Source organism: Schistocerca serialis, chromosome 1, assembly GCF_023864345.2.
Source record: "Schistocerca serialis cubense isolate TAMUIC-IGC-003099 chromosome 1, iqSchSeri2.2, whole genome shotgun sequence".
In the NCBI taxonomy this organism is placed as follows: domain Eukaryota; kingdom Metazoa; phylum Arthropoda; class Insecta; order Orthoptera; family Acrididae; genus Schistocerca; species Schistocerca serialis.
Genome location: NC_064638.1, coordinates 831,473,160 through 831,491,727, shown reverse-complemented (window position 1 = coordinate 831,491,727; position 18,568 = coordinate 831,473,160). Strand labels below are relative to the sequence as shown.

Sequence of the window (18,568 nt, the reverse complement as noted above, 5' to 3'; positions counted from 1 at the left end):
AAGAGATAGTTGCAGCCATTGTGCCAGTCTGATATTTTGTCAAGATACACTTTCTCACTCGCATTCGGAAGGACGACGGTTCAATCCCGCGTCCGGCCATCCTGATTTAGGTTTTCCGTGATTTCCCTAAATCGCTCCAGGCAAATACCGGGATGGTTCCTTTGAAAGGGCACGGCCGACTTCCTTCCCCATCCTTCCCTAACCCTATGACACCGATAACCTCGCTGTTTGGTCTCTTCCCCCAACCAACCAACCAACCAACACTTTCTCACAGACAACCGAGTCTTTTCAACGATGGAATATATGAAGACGCCGTTTACAAAGTTGAAGTTGTTGGCCTGGGATTTCACATTCACATTCGTTTTTGCTACAAGGATAGGTTAATAACTTCGATTTTTCTTCATTGAAGCCACATTCAAATTTGTGGTATATCAGAATGGCGTTAAAATAATTTTAAATTTATGTCTGTGTTTTACAGCATCAGTTTCTGTTGAAATATCTGTGCTTCCAGTATTATAATCTTTCTTTTGATTTTTGGGTTTATTTTCTATATCTCTAAAAGATACAAGAAGCAACGACATTTTTAGAACTCATACAGGGTGGAGGGCGGGGGAGTGGGGGGTAAGGCAAGACAGCTGTGTTTGAGCGCGATTTTCTACGAAAATGCTTTTATTAATGCCGGCCTATTGGTTCAGTAACTGTATCATTAAACTGTAATGCAATGCACGTCGCCAGGAAGGCGCAGCATAGCAGGGAATAGACGACAGCGATTCTCAGTGGGAAGCGAGCTGACACAAGTAATGGGGGAAAGCATGGTAAGCTGGACTTTGGTGTCGCGACTTTCAGAGGGAGCAGGACGCGGAGAGACTTGACGTTCAACGATAGATGCTGAAGCAATGAATTACTGTATGTGTCACAGCCAGGCTTGGAACATGGGTCTCTTGCTTAGTAGGCAGGTTTGCTGACCTCTACATCACTGTAGCATTGTGTTTAAAAAATGGTTTAAATGGCTCTGAGCACTATGGCACTAAACATCTGAGGTCATCAGTCCCGTAGACTTAGGTCCGCAGCTCGTAGTCGTGCGGTAGCGTTGTCGCTTCCCGCGCCTGGGTTCGATTCCCGGCGGGGTCAGGGATTTTCTCTGCCTCGTGATGACTGGGTGTTGTGTGATGTTCTTAGGTTAGTTAGGTTTAAGTAGTTCTAAGTTCTAGGGGACTGATGACCATAGATGTTAAGTCCCATAGTGCTCAGAGCCATTTGAACCAACCCCTAGACTTAGAACTACTTAAACCTAACTAACCTAAGGACAACACATACATCCATGCCCGAGGCAGGATTCTAACCTGCGACCGTAGCGGTCGCGCGGTTCCAGACTGAAGCGCCTAGAACCGCTCGGCCACATCGGCCGGCCGTTGTGGTTACAACTGCACAGAGTAGCCTAGTCCAATGCCCTCCCTAACATAAACTTCAATTCACTCTGTCAGCCCATTTTCTCCTTCTTAAATCATCAGGGAAAATGGACAGAAGGTGTGAACTGAAGTTTGTACTAGGGAGGGCATTGGACTAGGGTACTCTGTGCTAGCACATCTACTCAGTAAGCAGGAAATCTGGATTAAAGTCATAGCTGGGGCAAAAATTTTAATTAATTGCTTCAGATTCTGTCATTATCGAAGATAAAGCTGAGACTCTTATGTCTCCAGGAGAATGTAATTCCACCTGGTGTTTTAGATTCGACAGAGAGAGAGGTGCTAAAGTTTGAGTTTAACATGTTTTCTGGTCTGCAAGTAGGTGCCTAGTGCAAACTTGAATTATTTCAAGAGTCCATTTCACATCGCGACTTAAAATTCGTCAGTGTATGAGTCCATGGTGGAACTTTAAAAATTTAATTCGGAAGTGTGTTGATAATATTGAACACGTAACACTATAGTTATTTGTTCATGAATCGCAAGTGACACTTTGGGTCAGATATCATGAACCTGCCTGCCAGCTTGGTGAGATAAATGGTGCCACCACAACAGAACTGTGGTTGTAATGAATAAACTATTGAATTTAAAAGTAATTTCTTGTGTCGTCAAGCACATCTGATAAAAACAACTCATGCTATTTCATTTCTTTATACTGCAGCCCAAGTCTGCAAAGACCTTTGTAAGCTTGTTATTTTTTAAATTATCTATTTTGCAGTTGTGCGCGATTGGTGTCTATACCACAGGTGATGAATGAAAACCATTTCAAGTAAATCAAATCTTACATTTGCGTTCTCATCGAAAGATACTTTTATTAAAATTGGGTGGTACCTAAGGGCTTCTTCAGCCCAAACTCACCGCAAATATTCGGTAAACACATGTGGAATTCCATAAATGCTGCGGAGCATTAAAATCAGCTCGGGAATCCTACGTGCCATTTTGTTGCGTAACAGCATGGTTGGTTTTCTTTGATACATGGATTCCATGTCAGAAATGTGACGTAGATGACTGCAAAGAGCGATGTTTATAAATTGTGTCACTTTTAGTATGGATGAGTTTAAAAATGAAGTAAGGGTGAAAGTGAATGTGATATGACTTAGCCTACTATTCCCTAAAACTGCAGAGGGTGGGAAAATGTTACTGGGATCTATCATCAGTGTCTTACCCCCCTTACTCTATACGAAACTTATTGGCGTCATCTACACCAATAAATTAACATGTATTTACTAGCCGTCAAATACTAATATCCGGGAAAAATTAAAGTTCACTATTAAATAAACGAAGTAGAAGGAACTGACACATGAAATTCCAGAAGATCGTCATCTGTCGCTTGATAATATCGCGAGCAGGTTCAGGGGGTCCTACAGAGGGCGAGATGGAACAATCGGCAATCTCAGCTAAGCGGAGCGATGTCAACTCAAGAATCTAGTAGCAGTGGCGGTGAGAAAACAGGGGTTGCCTGTGATCTGCCTGAGGTGGCTGCCCTAAGAAAAATGACTTCCAGCCGCCCTGTGGCACTGTTACATTTTTATATTCATAGTTCCCCAGGAGGACGATTTCCTTGGGCGGTGGTCACGTGTCATATTTAACAACACTTGTGACACAGCTACTGAACTTCCCATATTCATGATGTGTGTCATCGAAGCGTCTTTGTCCGTCGTTGGCAGATATATTAGACCTATTTTATCATTACAACATATTTTACAAAGCATACTGTTATGGTGCATAGCTTAGGATAGTCTGTAGTCTGTACTCTTTCTAATTCCATACATAAGTTTTAAATAAAACGCAACTGTCTGAATTTTGCCAGCTAACTGTGACTGTCATCCAAACTTCTTACCTTCTTATTCTCAGAAACCAACCTTCTATAAGTTACTGCTGAAAGCTTTCGAATATAAAAGCTCAGCGCTGGAGATCTGTTGATAAGAAAATGTACACGGTGTCATATATCCTTGACTTGTAGTTCATACTCTATAGACTCAGGTGTTGGCCCAACAATGTTACAAATCAATAACCTGGGACGTCGTTCTCCTGCGCTGCTGGCTGATGGGCTACGTTTCCGTCTTTCCAGTGCACCATTGATATGCTTTAAAGTAGGCTGTTCCAGGTCCAGTACCTTCCCCGCGAGCAGGGGTGGGCAAACATTCTATGCGCGGGCAGTCAGGCACCTGGCAGTACCCTACCCCAGATCACAGCAGAGATTTGCATCTTACATTTATGCCCGCTCGAATTGCTCGGTGCATGTAATTCCGCTTAAGCCTGGCAGATGTCGATACAGCGGCATTGAACTGGGGGTGCAACTACATTCGACTTCTCGAAACTCTTGGGAGCGACTCACGTTCGAATTTGCCGAGCGTCTACTACAATTACCGACGGTGGTCGTAACAATGTTTCGGAGAGGATATCGACTACATGTACTGTAGCAAGTGTTCTCCTTACGGATCCGCCATCACACATCTGCAGAACACGACAAGGTGTAAGTTCTGACGAATTTACAATGTCACTGAAAGCTACGGTAATTAAAAAGCTGCGGAGAAATGTGTGCCCGAGGTCATCGTCCATTTACATTAATATTAGGTGTAGGATTTCGTGATTTGCCAGAAGCTTTTAAACGTCGGTTCATAATTGGGACACGTAGACGTCTCCAACATTTTGCCTCTTCCTACGGCAGTATCACGAAACACTGAAAGGCAAACCAATGAAATAGGGGCGAGTATAATGCCCATCATTACCCAGACCATAGATGTGAATGCATGTGGATTTTCAGAGGATATATGGGCCGATACATATCGGAAAGTTGTTCCATATCTATTATTGCGCACTTTGTTTATCAAGGTTAGGCACTGTGAAATATGATATTGATGACAACGATCTTTCCTGTGGAGAAAAAAATCTGGGGAATAGATCAACAACTACACTGAGGAAAAATTATTCAAATTGTTGAGAGTAAATCCGCGGCATTTCAATAACATTTCATTTGTCATTCACCTAGGCGTAAATAGGCGTTTTGAATACAGTCCTGAAAGACACTTTCGATGATGGTTATTTGATAAAGTAGGTTGCAGTGGTATATTTTACGACTTATTCTGCCAAAGATACTGACTGTTTCATGAAGAAAACTGGTAAATGGGGCGCTCTGCGCTCCGGATGGGGATGAAATGATGATGAAGACAACACAACACCCAGTCCCTGAGCGACGAAAATCCCCGACCCAGCCAGCAATCGAACCCGGGCGCGTAGGACGGCAATCCGTCACGCTGACCACGCAGCTATCGGGGCGGACAAGAAAACTGGTGACGTGAATTCGATACGGGCAAGCGTGAAACAAGACACGAAACGTAGGTGGAACAGCTTGTTTAGAATGCTACTGTCTGTAGTTAGGCAGTATGACAAAGTCATGGAAATGGTTCTGGAGAGAGGCGTCTCTGAAGAACTTACTAGTCACGACAACAACACTGCAAAAGAACTCGTGACATTTTTAGAGCCATTCAGAGATGTAGTAGTAGAGGAAGACGAGAAGTTCCAACAAAATGGTTCAAATGGCTCTGGGCACTATAGGACTTTACATCTGAAGTCATCAGTCCCCTAGAACTTAGAACTACTTAAACCTAACTAACCTAAGGACATCACACACATCCATGCCCGAGGCAGGATTCGAACCTGCGACCGTAGAGGACTGTAGCGCCTAGAACCGCTCTGCCACTCCGGCCGGTTAAATTCAAACAGTTCAGTTTGTTTTGTTACGGGTGCACAAACTGGAAAGTCATTCTAATACAGGGCCCGAAGATACGGAGGTACATTTGAATTACTGAGACGCAGTTATCTTGTTTAATACACGCTGCGTTCCCAGTTTCATTGTCACCGTTATTTTGTCAGTTCAGCACAAGTGTCGTATTATCATCAATTAACTGTAGATACTACGAGCTCTGAAAGAGCGCTGTCCACGTCTCATAGACGAGGAAGTCAAAATTTGGACGTTGCGCACAATAGTTTGTGTCTGATAGAGATGAGACGTTAAATGCTGTGGGTCAAATTCTCGATAAGCTGGAACAAAATTATAAAGTGGCAGTAATATCTTACTTGTCTTTGTTATGTCTGTAAATATTTATTTAGGGCCGTTGAGAGCTCAGCCGCTCTCAGCAGTAATGATGTCTCTCTTTTCGGAGTGACTAACCTGTGAACAATGTCAAACCGATGAGTTTGACTTTTACTTAACTCGAATGGACAGTGATCAATTTGTGACGTAAAATCGTAGTCTCTTTCCCAAGCTATCTATTTATGAGGTAAAATCGTAGTTTCTTTCCCAAGCTATCTAATTTAGAGAGAAGAATGTTTTACTTTCCAGCCTAAAAAATAAAAAAACAGCGTGATTTTTAATTACCATCATTACATTGTTTTCCTGTGGAGCTCCAGTCTGGTTCCAAATTTTCTTTATTTCATAAAGTAAGCTATTTTCTCTTATGGATCATAATAACGTCGCGATTGGACACTACCATAGGTCTATAGGTCTACAGCATAACTAAGTGGATCCACGTAAAGTTCTATCAGCTGGTGGCAGTATGTCAGAAGCAACGCGAGCTTGGAGACACACAGAGCTGCTACTAAAACGAACGAATTGGTAATGTGTCCGATTCATTTCTCTTGCTGGCTGACCTTGTTGTAGCTGTGATACAGCGTTGTGCATAATGGTCCCGTATTCGAATCGAGAGCTTACCGACGTGGTGTTTACTCAGGGAAAGGCAAATGGCAATGGTTGCCAGAACAAGGTTATATCGGGAGACCTACATTACACGCGCCGGCAACAACCGCACAACATTAAGTGTTTGCTACAGTGTGTCACCGTTTGTCTGAGACAAGTTCGTTTCAGGAAGCAGGAAATCATAAAGGACGTACTCGAAATGTCGGACACCAGACGTGGAGGAAAATGTTATTAACTCTGTGGAAGGCGAACGCAGTGTCAGTATCCGTCAATTGGCCCGCCAGTACAGGGTAAGTGAGACGACTCTGTGGAACATTCTCCACGGCAATTGTTACTATCCTTATCGCTTACAGCGTGTGCAAGGCTTATTAGCGACAGACATTCCACATCGGGACCAGTTTTGTCACTGGTTCCTTCACCAGGCAACCACGATTCTGGGATTTGTGTCATGCATCCTGTTCACGGATGATGATGATATTTGGTTTGTGGGGCTCTCAACTACGGGGTCATCAGCACCCGATTCACGGATAAGGCAACCTTTATGCAGAGTAATTTCTTCAACTTTCATAATAGTAATCTATGGTATAGTGTGCAGAACGCCCATGGTATGGTGACAGCGAATCATGAGCATCGGTGCAGCTGGAATGTGTGAGCCGGTATAAATGGCGACTATATTTTGGGGCCAGTCTTCCTTCCACGTCGCCTGGGGTGACTTTGCGTCCGCTGCTGGAAGAAGTGCCATTGATGATTCGAAGGGTTATGTGGCTGCTACATGATGGTGCTTCAGCCCACTTCGCCGTTAACGTCCGGTCGCATCTCAGTTGTGTCTTCCCTGGTTGATGGATCGGACAAGGAAGTCTAGTTGCATGGCCCGCTTGTTCACCGGATCTCAACTCGTGCGGTTTCTGGTTATGGAGCCACCTCAAAAGTATCGTTTATGGATGGAGACACTGGAGCAGAATATTCATGCTGCCTCTGACACTGCTCGGATGCAGCCTGGTCTATCTGAACATGTGAGAAAGAACATGCAACAGCGCGTACACGCACGCGTTGAGTCATATAGAAACAACTTTCAACGCATACTGTAACTGGGGCTGTATGGTACAGCGTGTATTAGACAGCAGTCTCTGTAACAATGTATGACTGAATGAATGGCCTCTAGCATGGAAGTCATGCATTTCCGGACATAGGTTCATTAGACCTTTTTTGTTCCGTTTCCTTTCATCGATCAACCCCTAGATTTCGTACACGCTGGAAAAAGTCAGTCTATATAATAGTATTTTCAGTCATCACCCAATCTGGAGTTTCAGATAGCATCATCCTGTTAAATACTTGATATTTATTCAAAGAAATAGCCTCTTTCTCTAAGTAATCAAATGCTGTGGCATAGAAAGCCATTGTCTCCTCCTCAAATTTCGGAATCAGATTAATTATTTCTTGGTTATGGTTCTCATTCTTTACTTTGTCCAAATCAACTTGGTTTTCAGGCGAATAAAATCTGCAGTTTTCCTTTCATTCAGACATCTCTGGGTGTCAATTAATATAGTTCCTATTTCAATTATCGTGGCTTCATTCTTCTCCATGCTTTTGATATTTTTTTCAAACAGTAGTTAATTTTGATCACTGAAAGTCAATTTTTGTTGTTTCTGTGTCAGGTAATTGAAATTCCTGACCTAACGGGATTATACTTTCTTTCACTACCCTCGAACACTGTTCTGCAGCAATTAGGAACACTTTTTGCAAAACCTCGACATTTTTCGGCAGTTGCTCTTCTGGAGCTCCTCTGCTAAGCAAAGCAGAAAATTTTCGCATCGACTGTGAAAAACTTTTTCACTTTCTACGACAATTTTATGTTCTTTCATCATGTTTACCAATGAAACCTTTACTTCATGGTCAAGATAAATATTAGGGGATTTGAATTTTCTAACGTCTACCGTTAGCAAATCCCCCTTATAATTGGGGACAACAATACGCCTCGTAAGACCTACAATAAGAAGAACTAAGTCTTGAGCCGGCCGAAGTGGCCGTGCGGTTAAAGGTGCTGCAGTCTGGAACCGCAAGACCGCTACGGTCGCAGGTTCGAATCCTGCCTCGGGCATGGATGTTTGTGATGTCCTTAGGTTAGTTAGGTTTAACTAGTTCTAAGTTCTAGGGGACTAATGACCTCAGCAGTTGAGTCCCATAGTGCTCAGAGCCATTTGAACCATTTTTGAACTAAGTCTTGCAGTAGCTTTGAACGGTCTGCTGTACTTGACTGGAATGATTTATTGAGCTTTTGACATTCTTCTAGAGTTGGTCTAAGAAACAGAAGGTAAAGCTTATTGAGGGCATCAGAGTAGATGTGTAGCACTTAGTCTGATGTCTGGATATTTCGAAATGTGTCTGTAGTTCAAGCCACTGATTTAAAATGCGATTAACAGCAACTTCGATCGATAACCACCTCGTGCATAATTTTAAGGGGTGCAGCTCCATGACTTATTGCTTTTAACAACTCCGAAGAAGATTTAGAAAAGCAAGAATGGGTTTTACAAATTAAGAACACAAGATTTCGTGATAGCATTTGGGCCGCAGAGGACACTGCTAACTGAACTGAATGGCAAACACAGGGGATCAATACAAGTTTAGGGACCTCACATTTCAGTTTCTGGTAAACCGAATTATTAATACCCACCATTACTGAGACATTATCCGTACCAATTCCTCTCACTTGTTTAATGTTTAGACCATGATCTGAAAGTAACGACATTACTGCAGTAACAATACATTCAGCATTCCCCTGTTCTTATTCAACAATTCCTGAAAAAGTGGAAATATCTGTGCTTTGTTGTTTTGAAAAATATACAATGCACACAGCTAACACTGGTGACAGAAATGTCTGTAGCTTCATCTATAAGAAGACTGAAATGTCCATTACCAACATCGTTCTGTAGCTCTGATTTAAAGTGCTGGAAGAGAATGTTCCTGATCAAATCACTTTTCTTCTTACTGTGTAGCCGTCAAAGAGATGCATGATCAGCACTTTCCATAAATCTCTTAGTTGGATCTGAAAGATGATCAACGAATCTAGTTGCACAGTGATTAACTACAAACAATGTAAGAGCAGCTGCGGTAGCTGCAAGTTCGTACGTATGTTTGATAGACTGAAATGGAAATATTGACAGTCGTGAAGATGAAAAAGGTTCAGCTGCTTTTAAACGTTTCTCACTTAATAAATCTTACAAACCCACATTCAAGTTTGCATTGGCAACATTTACACGGCGCACTACTTGGTTCCCCGGGCACCTCTAACAAACATTCCTTTAATTATCACTTGACCACTCTTTTGTAAAAGTCGTACATACCGCTTGACATTCTTTTCAAACATGTTCAGTCAGTTGTAAAAACAAACAAAAAGAGCACTAGACGCTAGTTGTTAAACACACAATAACCCACTACAACACTACAGTCTACAACCTGGTGCACAGCTCCTCAGTTATGATGGGTAGCAGTCGGCAGCGGGGGGGAGGGGGGGAGGGGGGGGGGGGAATTCGTGACCTCGTGATTTGCAGATGTTCATTGCCAAGAACGCAGCGTACCATTAGCCGGTGTTGACTGCATTGTCGTCTTCTTGTTGCTGATCTGAGCTGTCTGTCGCTGTATTCATTGTGATTTTTACGAAAATGAGTGATGCGCTTGTTGGCTCATCACGAGGGCTGTCTTCTGCTCCATTTTGGAAAAGAAAGCCGGTTATGAGGAGCTCATGTAAACTCAAAACACAAGTTTCTGTTGCCTGTACTGAGTGCTTACAATACATGGAGGTAGAGTTTGTTCTCCTGCCCCCCCCCCCCCCCCCTCGCAACCCACTCAACACAGCGTAGCTTGTCCGCTCTCTCCTCTGCCCGCAAATTCCGCTCGACAGATGCGAAGTTACAATTCGCGAGAAGTATCCAACTCTAATGTATTGCGCTCACTCTCCAGAATTGGCGGCATTAACTCATAGAGCAAAGCATATTTTTGTCTGTGTGCTGCTAGTGCTAGAGGTAGGTATCGTATATTTAATACCAGTTCGAATCCTAGTGGTGGATGATACTTCTGCTACCAGTATTTGGCCGGCCAGTTTTTGTGCCAATCTCCTGGATTAAATTCCAAACCTCTACACACTCTCTCATGAAGAAAGGACATGTGACACTGTTGATGGTGATTCGTCCGTCGGATGGGGATGTTAAGCTCGGCGGCTTCCTTGACGCTTTTCGAGAGAATTACACTATGTGCCAGCACCGAGTTTCAACCTCTCTTTCCTCATCTATAAAAACACAAACACGATACCACACAGTACCAGCACTAACCACAGTCCTCCCCTATGTATCAAAACACGCTCGACACTTCTTAACAGGTCGGAGGAGGGTAATGGCAAACCAACTCCACTCGGATCCTTCCAAGGATGGCGTTTCAGGTTTCCTACTTCTGCTCCCTATGCTCCGTTCATGAGTATGGGACATGGGACTCTTACTCACGATTGTATCTTTGCTTACAAATGAAATTATAGCCATTTGCCACAACGCCGGCCGGTGTGGCCGAGCGGTTCTAGGCGCTTCAGTCTGGAACCGCGCGATCGCTACCGTCGCAAGTTCGAATCCTGCCTTGGGCATGGATGCGTGTGATGCCCTTAGGTTAGTTAGGTTTAAGTAGCTCTACGTTCTAGGGGACTGATGACCTCAGAAGTTAAGTCCCATAGTGCTCAGAGCCATTTGAACCATTTTGCCGCAGCATTATGTTTGCTTTGCTGTGTTTGCCAGTCATCAGAGATGTTTGATACTGTTAGCTAAAAAATAGCCATTGCACATTGCTCAATAGGAAGGATATCTAAGGAGTTAATTGCAGTTCAGTTTTCGGTTATATCCTACATGTATTTAATTTGAATGAACAAATCAGAAATGCAGCCCGTTTTTGCAACATACTTAGTGTTCTAGTGCAATACATCCATGGCACTGTCTTGCAGGTACACAAAGATTTGCATTCGTAATAGTTTTATCAAAGAAATTTTTTTTTTTTCAAAATTAAATGAAGCCAGAAATCCGTCAACAGTCAAACTAAATTTTACCTGTCACACAACATGAAATTCTGTCAAATTTGACGGGAAATCCGTCAACTTGGCAACGCTGATTACGTTTAGAAAGAATCGTCTTTATCAGATCGCTATTCAAATGGGCACTACCCAATTCTTCCGCTTGGCGCTACTTGAGAAGTCTGGTATTCTCTCGAATGATGACGGTAGATCTAGAGTCTAAAAGAGGGTTGTACCGTCGGTAAAGTATGCGCAACGTGCAACGCCATCCGTGAGACAACCTTGTCAGCATAAACTTGTTGACATAAATAGAATGATCCTAAGTTTGATGAAATTGCTTCTCGGTAGATGGAGGAAGATGCCCCTCATACAAATCAAGAAATAGACGACGATATTACAGTAGACAGTGATTACAGTTCAGCTAGAGGAGGTTCTTTGAGAGGAAGAATTTCAGGACAATAAATTAAAATCGATGTGTTCTGAGTGGCGATGAAGAAAAACGTAGATCCCTACACTGAATGGCAATTATGTAACTTTCCTTTTTGCACTTATCGAGGGAAATTTTTTGGTGCAAGTTGAAAGCCTGTAATTTAGTTTTATGTGAAAATTCTCTTGCTACAAAGATACTATAATTTTTCAGAATGTAAAATTCCGTTCCCCAAAAGCTCGCTTGTGTGTAGTACTCGAAAACCGCACAAAAGTATGTGATTAGGTGTGACAAAAAGTAAAATACTGCAGACTTTATTTAGCGATGCGAGCAAGTCTGTTGTACGGCAGACAGGAGAGCTCAGTTAGTTAAGAGCATCTCCCGGTATACATATATAATGTACCAGCAATAAATGTCTGACACTTATTGTGAGATCCAGTTGTAATTTTACAATTACTCTGTCGCTGAGCTGGGAAATCGGGTTATGGCACTTGTGTTCTCCTCGTGAGTGTTAATCTTGGCAGGAAGATTCAGCATATTGCACAACCCATGAGTGAGTGAAAGATTGATTCTGGAGGCAGGATTCTAGTTGGAAAAATTGATAGTATTCTTGCACCTGAGAGACATCCAACGCTAAAAGCTTACCAACATTTAAAAAAAAATCTCGTTTGATAGCTCCTTAGCAAAGAAGAATATTAACGCGTTAACGTGATGTCCATTATGCGTAGATGGAAGCTTTTTCTTGTTTTGACGGTGATATATTTGACTATGAGATTCAGAACTCGGTGTTCTCGCAGAGACATGTTAGTGAGTAACAGTTTTCAGATTTAATGAAGGACAGCAGTCAGTCTTAAAAATTCTTAGTTTATTACAGATCTGCATTTCGAACATCACATAGTCATCAAAGGAGGATATAAGATGAACATCAACAAAAGCAAAACAAGGATAATGGAATGTAGTCTAATTAAGTCGGGTGATGCTGAGGGAATTAGATTAGGAAATGAGGCATTTAAAGTAGTAAAGGAGTTTTGCTATTTGGGGAGCAAAATAACTGATGATGGTCGAAGTAGAGAGGATATAAAATGTAGGCTGGCAATGGCAAGGAAAGCGTTTCTGAAGAAGAGAAATTTGTTAACATCCAGTATTGATTTAAGTGTCAGGAAGTCATTTCTGAAAGTATTCGTATGGAGTGTAGCCATGTATGGAAGTGAAACATGGACGATAAATAGTTTGGACAAGAAGAGAATAGAAGCTTTCGAAATGTGGTGCTACAGAAGAATGCTGAAGATTAGATGGGTACATCACATAACTAATGAGGAAGTATTGAATAGGATTGGGGAGAAGAGAAGTTTGTGGCACAACTAGACCAGAAGAAGGGATCGGTTTGTAGGACATGTTCTGAGGCATAAAGGGATCACCAATTTAGTATTGGAGGGCAGCGTGGAGGGTAAAAATCGTAGAGGGAGACCAAGAGATGAATACACTAAGCAGATTCAAAAGGATGTGGGTTGCAGTAGGTACTGGGAGATGAAAAAGCTTGCACAGGATAGAGTAGCATGGAGAGCTGCATCAAACCAGTCTCAGGACTGAAGACCACAACAACAACAACATAGTCATCAACGATGAATTATCAGAAGAGTCATACAGGTAGCAACATGTCAGAGCATAAACTTGTGACAAATGATATTAGACTTTACATGCTTAAAAATGCCATGTACCAACATGTAATAGCCATAAACTTGTGGCAAAAGACGCTAGCCTATACATGGCATTTCGTCACCAGTTTATGTTCTGAAATGTTGACCTGTATTAGTCTTTTGGTAACGCACCGATGATGACTATGGTATAGTCGAAATCTATATCTGCAATAAGTTACGGATTTTTGCGTTTGACTGCTGTCCTTCTTTAAATCTGAACATTCAGCGGCCGCCGTGCTCACAGGCATCCAATGGATTTCCATTTAGGTAGCACTTTTGTGGACAAGATCGGATAGCATTCAAATTTACATACTCTCTTTGGAAATGTAAACCGTTCGCTAATGCCGTGCGTATGTTAATTAGGTACGAATCTTCTTGTGTTCGCATAATGAAGCTCTGACTTCCTACAAGATGCTTTGTCTTTTGTCACCGTGGAGGCTTTGGTTGTCGAATGTCTTCCAGGATAAAGATTTCGAAGAGAGCCGAAGTAACGATAAGAGTCAATCCATCGTCTGAAATTTCCCTTGGCTCTGAGTACTATAGGACTTAAATTCTGAGGTCATCAGTCCCATAGAACTTAGAACTACTTAACCCTAACTAACTTAAGGACATCACACACATCCATGCCCGAGGCAGGATTCGAACCTGCGACCGTAGCGGTCGCGCGGTTCCAGACTGTAGCGCCTAGAACCGCTTGGCCACGCAGGCCGGTTGAAATTTCCGTTAGATTTCTGCCAATGAAAGTAAAAATAAAAAGATGGAAGACGATGGAAAGTACCACGTTGTGTACTGGTCTGTTTACCTGTTATACTGCAGCTTTTTTATAAGTTCACATTTATGCTCAGATGAAATTCGAAAGTTTTACATTATCGGGCCGAATTTTCAATGCAAAAAGTCATCTGTGGAATTATCTCATGTTCACCTAGTGTACTTAACAGTCTTTCTCCTACAAGTTTTCCTGTTTAAACAAGTTTGAAACCGTTTGCGTGTTGGTACAATGAACAACCAGCTCGCGGATCTCTTAAAACGGATGGATAACCGGGACAATAAATCACAAGCACGCATGCGCCACATCGGCAATCGTTAAGTAAGTACGCTGGTGTTATCCGCGCTCGCTCAACGCCCTGTCACAAACAAGCGCAAGTGGTTAGACCAACGAAGTATATTCAGATAGAATGTCCGCTTGTTTCACGATAGCTTCCCGCCAGAATATTACGGAGATAAACCAGTCCCTAGTCAAATGTCCCGGTGGGTTATCGGAAAGTAAATACGATGTAAACATTCGAGCAGGAAACTTAAAGGGGAAAAGAGCTTGTAACCAGTAAAGCACACGAAGGTAACTTTCTAATTATCAGCCAATGGAATATATATATATATATATATATATATATATATATATATATATATATATATATAAAAGTAGAAAGCCAGTTGCCTTCGTGTGCTTTACTGGTTACAAGATATATACCATTGGCTGATAAGTAGAAAGTTGCCTTCATGTGCTTTACTGGTTACAAGCTCTTTTCCACTTATATTTCCTGCTCGAATGTTTACATCGTATTTACTTTCCGATAACCCACCGGGACATTTGACTAGGGACTGGTTTATCAGCCAATGATATATGTGCCTTCGTGTGCTTTACTGGTTACAAGCTCTTTTCCCCTGCTCGAATATATATATATATATATATATATATATATATATATATATATATATATATATACTTTAAGAGAGAATGAAGACATTCAGGTTCGTCGATTGTATTGCAATAGCGTAGAGAAAGGACTTCTTTTTTTTTTTAAAAAAAAAAAGAAGAAGAAGAGAGAATGAAGACCTTTGGGTTCGTCGATGATATTGCAATAGCGAAGAGAAAGGAAACTGAAATGGAAGGTGAATCAGAACACCACCGACAAAGTTTCAGAGGTGGTAATTATAGACCGTAATAATGACCGAAGCAAAAAAAATAAGTCTAGCAAACATGGGCTCTAAAACGCTTACCTTAAGAGCTATGCGCACTTGTTCATCATCGCTAGCTGAACAAGCAGAAATTCAGGTAAGCGTTTTAGAGCCCATGTTCAGTGGACATTTTTTCTTGTTTTGTTCCATACTACCTCCTCCCAAAACATGGAAAGCAAAGGGCTTGTAGCAGAAAAGATGTGTTTCACAGTGTAGAGCTCATAAGGTAAGCATCTTAGAACCGCAGAAGTTTATTCAGGAGGAGCAGGTTTCAAAGCGTGCAAGGTTTGGTGTGAGTGACTGGATGAAATTGTGTTGTGCCCCAAAAATTAAATTTGCCAAGGCGTACACGAAACTAATCGTGTGTCAGAAGACTGATAGCTGCCCACTTCGTATTTTTGAAGTAGATTACTTTGTTATCTAAACGGTAAGGATGTTTCAGTAGCATATGCAAAGTACATCTTTTTGTGTTATTGACATGAATATGGATGTTGTATTCGACCTGATATTACACCCTCGAGTGATTAAATTGAGGATATACAACGAGTTATGACATAAAGCTAGAAAATCTTCACAAAAATAATTGATTGACATTCCTATATTGTTAGATTGAAACTGAAAATTAAAAATCAGAAATAGAAAAAAAGCCAGTATGTCTGAGAATATCCTGCTAGATACCAACAAAAAAAGTCATATCAGTACTTCTCGAAGGGGAGAAGCAGGAAATAAACATTGAAAAACGCTTATTCCTCTCTGACACCATCAGTGACAACTTGTTTGCTTATAATACTTAACAACGGCCGGCCGAAGTGGCCTTGCGGTTCTAGGCGCTGCAGTCTGGAACCGCGAGACCGCTACGGTCGCAGGTTTCAATCCTGCCTCGGGCATGGATGTGTGTGATGTCCTTAGGTTAGTTAGGTTTAACAAGTTCTAAGTGCTAGGGGACTAATGACCTCAGAAGTTGAGTCCCATAGTGCTCAGAGCCATTTTGATCTTAACAACGGTTCACGTTAATGGATTTTTGCATTACTTTCAAGATTTACATTTTTCTTAACTTCTGAGGTCATCAGTCCCCTAGAACTTAGAACTACTTAAACCTAACTAACCTAAGGACATCGCAAACATCCATGCCCGAGGCAGGATTCGAACCTGCGACCGTGGCAGTCGCACGGTTCCGGACTGAAGCGCCTAGAACCGCTCTGCCACCGCGACCGGCTAAAATGTCAAATCATGGCTTTTCTGTTTCCTCGTGGAAACTGTAAAAGCTACTGGTATGATTTCGTTGTGCATGAAGGGAAGTGGGCGTCCTTACGGAAATTGGGGACAGGCGACTGGCATGTATACTGCTACCATGTTTATTGCGTTGGAAATCGGCGCCGCACGGGATTAGCCGAGCGGTCTTGGGCGCTGCAGTCGTGGACTGTGCGGCTGGTCCCAGCGGAGATTCGAGTCCTCCCTCGGGCATGGGTGTGTGTGTTTGTCCTTAGGATAATTTAGGTTAAATAGTGTGTAAGCTTAGGGACTGATGACCTTAGCAGTTAAGTCCCATAAGATTTCAAACACATTTGAACATTTTTTTGGGGAATCGGCAATGGGATCCATGCTCTAAGGATGTTAGACCGAGTCCTTTCTGCAGTTTGGTAAATGTAGAACGAGCAAGCAACAGAAAAAGACTGAAGGCCATACTTCAGCACAGTCATGTAAAACTTAGTATACATCTTGACTGTAGATCATCAAAGGAACCGCAGCAGCTCCAAGCAACTGGCGTAGTTTCCAGTGAACATAGTGACCATTAAAAAAACCCAAGAAATATAGTGATTGCTGATTGCTAAAGCTAAAATATTTCTCGTCGTGGTCGACAATGTTAAAACTGCTATTCTGTGGAGTCGCAGGAAACCATTGCTATAAATTCGAGAGAATTCCGTAGTGAATAAAGAATCTTTATGCAGATTCCTTGCGGACGCCTATGTTTAGAGCCCATGTTTATTAAAGTCCGATTAAAATTGCTTGATAATTGAAATCTGTCACTTGCTGCTGCAGTGGGGTCACTTCACAAGCGCTGGTAATGTGCAACGCAGACCAGTGTTGGAAACGGCCGCACGAGATGGGACGGAAATAGGAAATGTTCTGTTGACAGCTGATTTTGAGTGACCGACGACTGAAATGCGGCAGACGACGGTTTTTTTAACCCTGAATTTAAACTCATGTCCTAACATAACTATGACACCGGTAGGTGAATGTATCCCAGAAAAAGGCGACCGGCAGTCTGCGGCAGAACTAAAATCACGATCGGTTTGTTCACGGAGTGTAAGGCTAACCACTACGAGCAAACTCAAGAGGGGCAAGGCAGTTTTATAATTTTTTTATATAGACATCTTCCGCATCAAAATTTCTGTTTTAACGGTAAAAACGATCTGTTATTTCTCGCTGTCATTTGTTACCTGAAACTATCCACACACTTGCTACATGTGATGCCGCATTACCAACCGATGAGCAGTCCTGGTTGGCACTTGGTTGCAGATTATAGGCGACGAAAGTAGATTCCAAAGGAAAAAAGAATTACTGGAAGAAAAATAAGAAAAGTCAATACGATGATGCGCGAAGTATCAGAAATTTTTAAAAAAATAAAGTTAAACTAATCATTGAATAAAAATGACAATCAGACACTTGACTAGATTTAGAAAAATAAAAAGAATTCACTGTGTTTAGCGATATTAGAACCTTCTACCTTCCATACGTCAGCTTAATACGCTAACTAGTACACTGTGCCATTACACTGCAAAATACTCCTTTGGTTATGACTCTGGTGTCTGTCGGAACGATTAATTGACAGCCATAAAAAATTCGGCTTCATGCAATGTCGTGCGAAGCTTATCTAATGCAAGTCAATCTAATGCAAACGGGAAATGGAGGTAGCGTATTTGTTGCAGTTGACAAGAAACCCAAATCCCCCGAGGTAGAAATTGAAGCTCATTAATTAAAACTTCCGGGCTGAATTGCCGTGGTCCATGTATAAAACTTCTTCTCCTTCCTGACGTTTCGTTGCCGGCTGCGGGCAACATCTTCTGAGGTGAGTCGGCGACTGGCTGCTAGGCAGACGCAGACGCACAAGACTGAGGGATTGTACCCTCTGCAGTTGGCGAAGTACTAGCGTAATTAAGACGCTTCTCCTTCTTACTTGGAGATTGGTGTGGGATGTCATGGCGGTTGGGATTTTTGCTTGACTTTTGTGCTGTTTTTTTTTTTTAAATAAAAGGAAGAAAGATGAAAGGATAGTCAGAG

General features: G+C 42.1%; 1 protein-coding gene across 2 annotated transcripts in view; it reads left to right on the top strand.

Moving 5' to 3' along the window:
• The window catches only part of LOC126484756 (beta-mannosidase), a 254,100-nt gene that overhangs the window by 33,137 nt on the left and 202,395 nt on the right, over positions 1-18,568 (top strand). Inside the window, exon 2 of one of the 2 annotated variants that reach the window (XM_050108354.1) lies at positions 6,331-6,452. The exons of the other annotated variant lie outside the window; for it this stretch is intronic. Within the exon in view, the coding sequence (XP_049964311.1) occupies positions 6,388-6,452 (65 nt within the window). The 5' untranslated portion in view covers positions 6,331-6,387. The remainder of the gene's footprint in view (positions 1-6,330; positions 6,453-18,568) is intronic. 2 annotated transcript variants of the gene reach the window in all.